Source organism: Raphanus sativus, chromosome 3 (genome assembly GCF_000801105.2).
Source record: "Raphanus sativus cultivar WK10039 chromosome 3, ASM80110v3, whole genome shotgun sequence".
NCBI lineage: Eukaryota > Viridiplantae > Streptophyta > Magnoliopsida > Brassicales > Brassicaceae > Raphanus > Raphanus sativus.
Genome location: NC_079513.1, coordinates 17,066,567 through 17,078,370, shown reverse-complemented (window position 1 = coordinate 17,078,370; position 11,804 = coordinate 17,066,567). Strand labels below are relative to the sequence as shown.

General features: G+C 31.4%; 1 protein-coding gene across 1 annotated transcript; it reads right to left on the bottom strand.

Moving 5' to 3' along the window:
* Positions 1-10,712: 10,712 nt before the first annotated feature.
* LOC108845341 (uncharacterized mitochondrial protein AtMg00810-like) lies at positions 10,713-11,588 on the bottom strand. The gene has a single exon (XM_018618563.1). The coding sequence runs from the start codon at positions 11,586-11,588 to the stop codon at positions 10,713-10,715; it is 876 nt and encodes a 291-aa protein (XP_018474065.1).
* Between the last annotated feature and the right edge of the window lie 216 nt (positions 11,589-11,804).

The window sequence follows — 11,804 nt, the reverse complement described above, 5'->3', positions numbered from 1 at the left end:
GTCTATTTATAATTAAAATAATTAGATATTTAAAAATTATTTTAGTTAAAATGAAAAATAAATTTAATTTGAAAACAAACACGACATTAATTAAATATTTAAAAATTTTAAGTGAAAAATGAAATATACATTTATTTAAAATAAATACAAAATTACTTAAATATTTTTTTACAAAAAAATTATGAAAAAATAAAATATATATTTATATTATAAATAAAAAATATGAAAAGATTTTATCAGATATAATATCAGAGTAAATATAGGAACATCTATTTGATTTGTTTTTTTAGAATAATTTTTAAATTTATATAAAATTAAATGAAACAACTTTCTAAGAGGTGGTCCAATTTAAAAAAATCACACATGAATTAAGTCATAATTTATGTTTTAATAGAATAGATTAAGGGATGTGTATTCAACTAGGCATTTGAAGTGATTTTTATTAATATGACAAATTCAATGTTATTCAAATATGAATCTATTATTCAAACATGAATTTAGAGAAACACTTTAAAATCTAGTGTTATTAAACTTGTAGTTTCATAAAACACTATAAAATCTGTTGTTATTAAAAAAAATCTAAGTTGCAGATTTTATAGTGTTTTAATTATTTTTAAAATGTTTGAGAAATTTTGTTTTGTTATAAAAATTAAAATCCAAATCTCATAATTTAAATGAGATTCTAGAGTTATTTAACATAAATCACATCAAATTCTCAGATTCTCCTGTAATCATTTAGAAACTTAATAAAATCAAATCATTTCAAATTTCAGATTTAAAATGTCCTCCTAAATATTTTTTGAAACAATCAGTATTAAGTTATTAACAGTCTCTATTCAATCTAGTTATAGTCTAAAATCAGTACAACTATAACTTAACTATTAAATATTTAATTACCAAAAGGCCTATCTGAACGACATTGGAAATACTCGAATCTTATTCTCTCAAAATATAAGATAAATCATTGAAACATAAAAAAGAATATTGTATGAATTTTTGAATAATCAAAGAAATTAATATTTTTTTAAAAGACATGGAAAGAGAGAGGGAAAAGGACATTACTTAAAAGGAGCCGACAATGTATGTGAAACTCAAAGACAATGGTAGCCCAGCATAATATCTGCAGATCTCATCAGTTTCCAATGAAATCGCTTCGACGTGGAAGTTCGAAAGCCTTTGGGTTTGCTTGTTTGTGTTCTTATTATAATATTTTTAGTATCGTAGGGTGGCGGCTGTGGTGGTCATAAGAGCTGATCTATATGTTTGTAATTGATTAAAGGGAGAATTTGTGGTATAACCAGAGCCGGCCCTGGCATGAAGCGGATGAATCATCTGCTTGCGGCTGCAATTAAGTAATTATATAATCGGCTGCAATTTTTCAAAAAGTCTCACTTGTCTAGTGGTCTATTGTTCAAAATAGGCACGTGAGAGGCTGGGTTCAACCGCTCATTTCCATAATTTTCTTTTCAAAATTTTCAGCCACTTTTACTGTTTTGGGCTTGTAGCCTTCAAAAGTCTAGGATCGACTCTGGGTATAATTATATTGAGAAAAAAATTAACAATATACCGATGACTTAGAAATCGTGTCACTTTACTCTATAAATTGATATTAAAGTCTTCCGTTGAATGTAGGCATACACACGGATCAGATATCCGGATTTTTGAAGGCATTTGTGATTTGTTTTATAAATTACATATATCTAACTTTCCTATTTGCTTTGCTTCGAAAAAATACGGATATTCGGAAAAATGAATATCCAGAAAATAAATAAATATTTGTAGATATTTACGAATACTTACGGATATCTCATTTGTTTTGATTAATAAAAATAATCTTAAAAAATTGATACAAATTTGTTTTGTAAAATATATTTTTCATGATATATAAGATAAAAAAAAAAAAAAGTAGTGAATCTACATATTTTGCAATTTTTAAACTTGGTTAGCAGTTTTTTTTTTAACTCCGAGGATTTTATAAGGAAACAAATGAGGAGTATCGAAACAAACAAAACAAAACACTTCAAAGCAGCAAAAGGGAAAAATACCAAGAGAAAAAGATAGAGCCTAAAACGCTATATCTCCACCAAACCTTCCACTTGGTTAGCAGTTATAATAACATAAAATTTAAGAAAAAAATTATAATTGTCATAAATTTTTTTTCTTTCTTGCATGTAATAATTTTATATAAGTAATAATGTGAAAATAATAATTATATAATTTTAAACTATCATCTTTTTTCTGCTCTGTTTCCTTTGTTTATGTTTCTAGAAATTTGAACTCTGCTGCGGATGAACTCACAAAGGCTGCTCTGTATCACCTGAGCTTTTAAGCTTTGGCTCTTTCATTTTGATGAAAGTTTGGTGTTCAAAAAAAAAAATTAAATATAATCAAGATATACATATATATATATATATATTTCCGGATATGATCGGATATCTGTTTCCCAAAATTTTAATATTTGTGATTTGTTTCGATTTTAACGGATATTAATTTTTAGTATTTGCTTTGCTTCGACAGTTTACGGATATCCGGAATTTTAGGATCGGATCGAAACAAATAACGAATCAAATCAAATTTAACGGATAAAATGCTCACCCCTAGTTGAACGTAAGCGTTTGTATGTCACGCACAACAACAAATACTATTGTATTTATAATAGCAATCTATACAGTTATTTATCAAGTGATTTTGCTCATGTGTCATATTTTTCATAATTTTAGGTAATTTTGTTTATTTGTCAAATTTTAGGATAAATCACTAATTTTAATAATGTCATTATTTAAAACTCTATCTTATTATATATATATTACTTATTAAGTGTTTTTGCTTATGTGTAAAGTTCTCCATGATTCTAGGTAATTTTGCTTATTTATAATATTTTAGGCTGAATCAATAACTTTAATAATATCATGATTTTAATCTCTATCTTATTATATATTTACACTGTACATATTTTAAGATATTTGAGATGATTAATTATTAAATGTATATTAACAAATTCTAATAGTGATTTTGTTTATCTATACAATTATTTGTGAAGTGATTTTTTTTATAATAGAACTCTCACATTAAAAATTAAAGTTGTTAATGTCGTTGATACCCTTACTGGATAATTAAATTTCTGATATATAAGTTTAAAATTAATGAATCATCTTTAAATAAATAAATAAACGTAGAAAAAATGAATTTATCTTGTAGTATATATAGCATGTAATTATCTTTTCAACTAATATCTTATTATATTTTATTTGTTATTGTAAATCATGTTATATCTAATATTGCATAGTGTATATAGTATGTAATTATCTTTCTAACTTATATTTTAGAGCTATTTGGTTGGAAATACATAAAACGAAAGATATTTAGGTATCGATGCAGATAACTTTTTATTTAGGTATAAGGTTAGCAAAGGACTAATTAAAAGGGTGGGAACAGGTTCATCTATCTCCGTATGGAATGATCCCTGGATCCCATCCACACGCCCGAGACCAGCAAACAAAAATCAACACAATCTGTTTCCGGAACTTACAGTGGACTCTCTTATTAACCCAGGTTCTAGGACTTGGAATTCACAGGCCATTCGGGCCGTGGTGGACCCGTTGGATGCAAAGATCATAGAAAGCATACCTCTTAGTAGATTTTGTATGGAAGACAAGGATGGATGGCATTTTACTAACAATGGAAAATATACGGTGAAATCAGGATATGAGGTGGAAAGGGTTTACCCAGATAAAGAAAAACAACCAGCTTTCTTTGGTCCGACGGTGGATGAATTGAAGGCTTTTTGTTGGCAAGTTAAGTGTCCACCAAAAATGAAGCATTTTCTCTGGCAGATTGTATCCGGGTGTGTTGCGGTTAAAAAAAACTTAAAAACACGAGGGATGAAAGGGGAAATTAGCTGTGATAGATGTGGGCATATGGAGGAATCTTTGAATCATGTATTCTTTGAATGTCCTCCAGCGAGGCAAGTCTGGGCGTTATCAATGATACCAACAAATCCAGATGTTTTTCCTACGGAATCATTGTTTACTAATATAGATCACTTATTCTGGAGAGTTATACCTAAGATGAAGGATTGTCAATTTGCATGGATACTATGGTATATTTGGAAAGCAAGGAACGGTAAGGTCTTTAGTAATCTGGATATTGATGCTAGGGATACACTAAAGCTGGCTGAGACGGAATCTACTTCGTGGGCTGCGGCTCAAGAATTGCAGATAAGGCAACCTATGGTACACCAAGTAAATCAACCTGTCACTATCCCTGGGAGATGGTGTTTCACAGATGGTTCATGGAAGGATAAGGAAATTTTTTCGGGACAAGGTTGGTTTAGTACCTTGGAAGGCTATGAGGGACTAATGGGAGCCCGAAATGTTCGGGCCAGTATGTCACCCCTTCACTCGGAGGTGGAGGCATTAATTTGGGCGATGGAATGTATGAGAAATTTACGACAATTTCAGGTTACGTTTGCAACGGATTGTTCTCAGTTGGTGAAGATGGTTTCCGAACCAGACGAGTGGCCAGCGTTTGCAAGTTATCTGGCGGATATTAAGAGTTTACAAGACAGTTTTCATAGCTCAAAGCTCATTCATGTACCACGGACGGCAAATTCAAAGGCGGACCGTTTAGCACGCAGTGCCAGACAGCAATCGTCTTTTGTAGTCCACATGGATGCAGAGCTACCAGTTTGGTGTGCAGAGTCTATATGAGTCTGTATGTTTGATGACAAAAAAAAAAAGGTTAAACGAGGAAGTGAGAAGTTACCGCTTTATCCCCTATTGCTTGCTGTGTTTAGAGTTATTAAGTCTGCATGTAGTGTGTGTCAGTAGGTGTCAGATGAAAGAAAACACAATATAAATTTGAGAAAATAATTATTTTGACTTTACGTTGAAGGAGGGCGCGTGGGTATCGTGTTTTGCTGTTTTGGTTTAACGTGTTTGAACATTTTTTTAACACTAAAGGATCAGATTATCATTAAAACAAAGATTACACAATGATTTTAACTAAAGCCAGCTAGTTATCAAAACCTCTGGAGTCCTAAACCAGCAGAAGAACCATTCACTGGAATCAAGAGCGGACGGACAACAAGTCCCCAGAGACAACGACTAAGACTAAAAGCTATGGTTTTACATTTAACAAATCATATCAAACAACATAAAACTCTGAAGAAAGAGAAGAAAACAATCGAAGGGAAGAGGAGCTGATAGAAGGAAACACCAAGATCAAACTTTATTCAAGAGGATCAAGCAATCACTCGTTATATTGCTCCACATCGGAGCCACGAGCAGGATCATTGACACAACCAAAGAAGACACAGTGAAGACTGAAGAGATTGGTTAACCTAACGCCGCCTTCCGACGATCTGATGTTAAAGAGCATAAGCTCTAAATTCTTCAGAAACAAGCTGAAATTTTTATGCGACAGAGAAGAAAAACACGAACCTTGTCGAAACCGAACCATTGCAATAGAGATCAAGGATAAACCCTCCTCTTCCAACCGATCATCTTCACCAACAGAGCAACCAAGTTAAGCACTAAAACCGCAGTGGAATAAAACTGAGACATGCACATGCAACCCAGAAATCGACGGCATAGATCCAAAGGTCTAAACACCGATAAATCAAGACATGCACAAGGATCAGCAACCGCAATGAAGACCGGAGCAGTAGTGCCGTAACCATAAGAACTAACCACTCGATTTTGATCTTAATCTAGATTTGGAAAATGAAAAAACCATAGCTAAATATAGAAGACACTATACATGAAACATAGAAAGATAATAGAACAACAATTGATTAAGACCAATCGTAAATTAGAAAAAGCTTTTTATTAATAGTATGTGGAGTTTGATAAAAATGAAATTTAAAAAAAAAAAACCAAGAAACCAAGAGAGAGAGAGATGAGAAAAGGATAGAGAGGAAGATATAATGAGACAGCGAGCTAGTAGGGTTATTACCGGGAATTAGAAATGTTAACAGTACCTTTTCCATTTACCTAATATATTTTATTTCTATGGTTATCTAGTGCAATTACTCTATATTTTATTGTGGATGTAAATTACAAAATATTAAACTTACCACATATGTGTTTATACAAAAAGTGCATCTTATGTTAATTTCAATTGTGAGCCCTTCCTTTGATACAAATAAAAGTATTTTTTAATAGTGAAAAGCATGTCATATTTTTGTATGAAACCAACTACTTTAGTTTTTATAAATAATTTGAAATCAGAAAAAAATAGATACAAATTAAGATGTGAACAACTAAACAATTGTTTTCGTTGAGATAGGTTTTGAAGAGCAATACTTAGTATACACTATCCTTGATAAATAATTATATTTATTATATATATAGCTAACTATAAATTTATCATAATAATAAATTAGTATTACTTATTTTATTTCAAAAAATTGAAAATTAAAGAAATATTAAAATAAGTTTGTGTATATTTATCAAGCAAACCAATGAAATACTTTCTATTTGTTTTGTTTTATTTTTGTTTTGATAAAAGTGTTAAGAGAACTGTTTGTTTTGTTTTTATTTTAGTGTTCTGTTTATTTAATTTTTAGTAGTTTTATCACTTTATCTATGTCACCGTTTCAAAGAGGTAAAATGAAATGAAAGAGATGAAAGTTCTGTCTTATTTAATTTTATTGCGTAAAGAATGTTGGATATGTAGTTAGGTTTTTATAGTTTTGTTGAGTTTATTAATATTTAAAAGATGGGACTGACAAGAAAAAATATAAAAATGATTAAAATTATAAAAGAAACTTACCATACTAATTTTTTAATTAACCTTGTATATATTAACAATTAATAAATATTACAAAATGGTTATGCCCGCAAGTGTGGGCTAAACATCTAGTTTAGAATATATAGACTGTTTTGTAATATATTTTGAGATTTATGGGCGACCTTGAGATTTTTGGGTTAGAAACAACAATTAAACATATACTGTATTTTGTAATTATTTGGGGACAAATGACATATATATTAAACACTAATATGCAAACGTTTATCTCTATATGTCCAGAAAAAAAAAATCTCTTCTTTTTGCCACTTAATCTCTATATGTCCAGAATTGGCTCTAACAATGCATTTTGAGGACATTAGATTTCTTACGTGACATTTAGCCTCCCACGAGGGCAAAACACTGTGATTGCGGTTTTATTAGCTTTGAAAGATCTGAATCCAAATTTTCAAAAAAAAAATCATTTTTCTTATTTGTTTCGCATTGTTTTGCGATATTTTATTCAAACTTTCCGGCTCTAAACGTATATTTTGAATGAATTAATACTCCATAGCTTACTCTGCCTCTCCTCACATAAATGTCTATGACATTGAATACCTTCTGACTATAACTTAAGTCTTAGCGCAGTCAACCTTTCCTTTTTTTTTGTATTTCGACTAAGCCTTGTTCTTGATATTAGTTTTCTTTCTATAAACGGCATTCATGGAAATTTACAAAACAAAGGTTTTAAAAGTACATCACAAAAGTTCATCTCAAGTCACAAGCAATCATATACTAAGCTTTTTTAAATTAAAGTAAATTATGACTCGAAAAAGTTTTTTTATTTGAAACACCACTTTCATTCATACTTAAACATCCGAGCTACAATTAAAAGGAAAGTTGTTTAGAACTCTCCAAACAAAAGACAATTCGACATAAAAGATAGCAAACGCTCTAAGATGAGAAGACATAACTTTTGGATTTGAAAAATGTTTTGGAGTTGTTTTTAATAATAATTGTCTTTAATTTGGTGGTATAAGTCGTTTTTGTCAAAAAGAAAAAGAAGGCTTTGGAGGTTTGATATACGTTTCTCATTCTTGAGAAGATATAAGATTGATTGATTTCATCTAAGCTTTCATTTTGGTTAAGATAATTTCGTAACGCTCTTCAAGATTACAAAAGAAATTCCACAATGAAAAAGAAGCTGAAGTTATATTCGATCTACAACCACATCTGAAATTATAATTGAATGTCAACAGTTCTCATAAAATACCAAAGAGGAAAAGCTAAGCATGGGTCAGTACGTAATACTTTGTGGGCTGCTTTTTGTAAACGAATGTTTGGTGTTTTCAGTCGTCTTGTACGCATCTTCCAAACTCGGATGGAATTCTCCTTCTCATTGTTTAGTCGTACTCATCCTTTTTTCATTTATCTATAAAGAATTAGAACACCAAAAGAATTAGAGAACATGTTGTTTTAGGAATAATACTTTTTTAGAATACTATAATATATTAGTATGCGTAGAAAGATATAGCTGATTAGGAGAAAAGGAAAGTCGAAATTGTTTCTAAGCACTTTACTAATACACTGGTATAATTTCTTGAAACAAATTTATAAGTTTCTCATTCATCATTTTAAAGTTTTGATTGGTGCTTATATATTAGTTATAAGAAATCCAAATAGAAATTGGTAAAGAATGAATATTCGTACTATATATTTACTTATTATTTATGATTTTTTACAAAACAAATCAAATTTTATTTTGGTTATTAATATCTCAGTTCAATTTGATTTAATTTAATTTTAAATGTATATATTTGTTGTTTATTCAATACTAAGAGTCAGCTTATTTTCTGAATAGATTTTTTTTATTTGGTTAATATCGTACCCGTTAATCTTTGTTTGGAAACCATTCTCACCAAGTTCATAAAGTCTACCGTGAAACGAGAGCAGTGTCGGTCATGCCCAGCGTTGCATATCTCCAATCAAAATCATGTCGTATATAAGACCATTTAGTTCGCACTAACACTTTTAGCTTGGGAAAATTGTATTAATTCCTCTTAAAAAAATAGTACTATTAATTAAATGATCTGTATAAAAAACAAATCGAGTTAATATGATTTTTTTTCCATCTCGATCAGTTGCTATCGTACTAGTCACTTTGGTCCTGACATTTATTTCTTTGAAATGCATTTTAAACTCTGTCGATTGTTTTCCCTTGTTATTTAATGTGCAATTAATTCTCTTTGAGTCACCATGCATGTTAAACATAAAAATCACCATGCATTATTGATTTGAATACTCCCTCTGTTCCTAAATATAAGATTTTTTGGAGTTTTTCATTGTTCCACAATATAAGATTTTCTATATTTTTAAGGTAGTTTTGTATACTTTTGAGGTTCTTTTTTTTATTAAAAGTTGTACTGATTAAATTTTATTGGTAGACAGTTATTGGAAAGTGTGTAAGTGATATAAATAATTAAATAAAGTGCAAATAATTATTATAGTCTTAATAAACGTGAAAAGTGTAGAAAATCCTATATTTAGGAACAGAGGGAGTATATCACATAGGAGTACCAATTATTATGCTGGGAAGTTATTGAGGGTTTTAGCCAAAACATAGAACTAGATGATCTGAAGTTGGCTAATAGTAGTATAAAGTTGTTTGAGATTTGTCGTAAATTTACTAGTAGTTAATAAATATACATTCCGCATCTTTACTTTTTTTCCATTGATTAGTCTTTGACCCCTCCATTTTTCTTAATAATAGTCATGTTCGTTTCTTCAACACTGACTCCAGTGATAGCGTCAAAAAATTAAACATTTAATGGCAGTAACACACATCACCGGTAAAACATGATTAACTGATTTTTCAATCGCCGCGGCGAGTAATAACGGATAAAACGGAAATGAAATAAATCAGCGGCTAATTTTCTGCGTCTCCTGAATTGATATTTTTGTGGACACGGCGACGGATAAGACTTGGATTCATTCTCCTATGTGAATCTTTAAATTCACCACTCTTTTAAAAGCCAATCAAAATGTCATGTAAATAAGTAAATAAAAAATATTAAATTATTTAAAAAATCTTTTTTTTTAAATAACGTCAATTTTAATGACGCTAACTAAACCCTAAACCCTAAATCTTAAATTATAAACCAAAACCTATACCCTAAACCCAAATCTTTATACCTTAAACTCAAACCATATATCAAAAATCCAAATTCTAAACTTTAAATCCAAACTCTATACTCTAAACCAATCCTATATCCTATACCCTAAACCCAAATCCTATACCCTAAATCCAAACCATATACCCTAAATCCAAACATATACCCTAAACCCAAATCTTATACCCTAAACCCAAATCGTAAACCGTAAATCCAAATCTTTAAGTTTAGGGTTTGGGTTTAAGGTCTAGAATTTAGGTTTAAGGTATACGGTTTGAGTTTAGGGTATAGGATTTAGGTTTAGGGTATAAGATATATGATGGATTTAGGGTATATGTTCTTGATTTAAAGTTTATGGCTTGGGTTTAAGGTTTAGAATTTGAGATTAAGGTTTATGGTTTGGGTTTAGGGTATAAAATTTGAGTTTAGAGTATATATTTGGGTTTAAAATTTAAGATTTAGGGATTAAAGTTTATTTAGCGTCATTAAAATTTATATTATTTTTCTTTTAAACTATTTTTTTAATATTTTAATATTTTTTATTGAATTATTTACATGGCACTTTAATTGGTTTTTAAAGGAGTGATGAATTTAAAGGTTCACCATAGGGGAATTGTAAACTAAGGAAGAGAGAGATGAGAATGTGTTGATCTTATTCACAGCGTACGACAAGCTTATATACATCACAAAGAGATCTCAACAATAGATCTTCACTTATCAGTATCTAAAATATATTCTACACATATTCTGTAACAACTCATGTATATCTCCAGCGAAGCGTGCTCCTCAAGTATCGTACGCTAACACTCCCCCTCAAGTAGGTGAATGTAGATTACGAACACCTAACTTGGACAGCAAGTAGTTGAAGGCAGGAGCTCCCAAAGCTTTGGTCATTATATCTGCTAGTTGCTCCGTTGTACGCACATGTCTTGTAACGATTAGCCGATCCTGAACAGCATCTCGAACACTATGACAATCAGACTCAATGTGTTTCGTTCTCTCGTGAAACACAGGTTTATTCGCAATGTATAACGCCGATTTGCTGTCACAGAACATCTCCATAGGCGCCTTGTGTTGAACCCCCATATCACACAAGAGTCGCTTTAGCCACTTCAGTTCTCGTAATGCGGCTGCCATGGATCTATACTCGGCTTCAGCTGATGAATAGGACACAGTGTCCTGCTTCTTGGTCTTCCAAGAGATAGGAGAGTTCCCGAGTAGAGTGATAAATGATGACAAGGAACGTCTCGTATTGGGGCATGCTGCCCAGTCTGCATCGCAAAATATGCGAAGACGAAGATCACTTACAGCATTAAGCATGATCCCTTGTCCCGGACACCCCTTTAAATACCGCATGACTCTCACTACTGCGTCCCAGTGCGCTTCTCTTGGTTTATGCATGACCTGAGAGAGCACATGAATTGCATAACTTAACTCATGTCTTGTGATAGAGAGATAAACTAGCTTCCCAACAAATCTCCTGAACCGCGCAGGATTGTTATAGTACGGTCCAGCATCTGACAGAAGCTTGTGATTCTGTTCCATTGGTGTCGAGACTGGCTTACATCCAAGCAATTCTGCCTCCGTTATAATGTCTAATGCATATTTTCTCTGAGACAAGAACATCCCTTCTGGCCCCCTTGCAATTTCGATACCCAAAAAGTACTTGGCTCTTCCCAAGTCCTTCATTTTGAAGCACTCATTCAAGTACACTTTGAATTTACTCATCATCACAACATCGTTACCGGTCAGGATCAAATCGTCGACATATATCAGTACACGCAATGCTCTGTGGCTTGAACCCAAACTTCTTCAAAGCTGATGTGAGTTTTGCAAACCAACATCTTGGTGCCTGTTTCAACCCGTAAAGAGATCGTTTCAGTCTGCATACTTTACCAGGCGCTT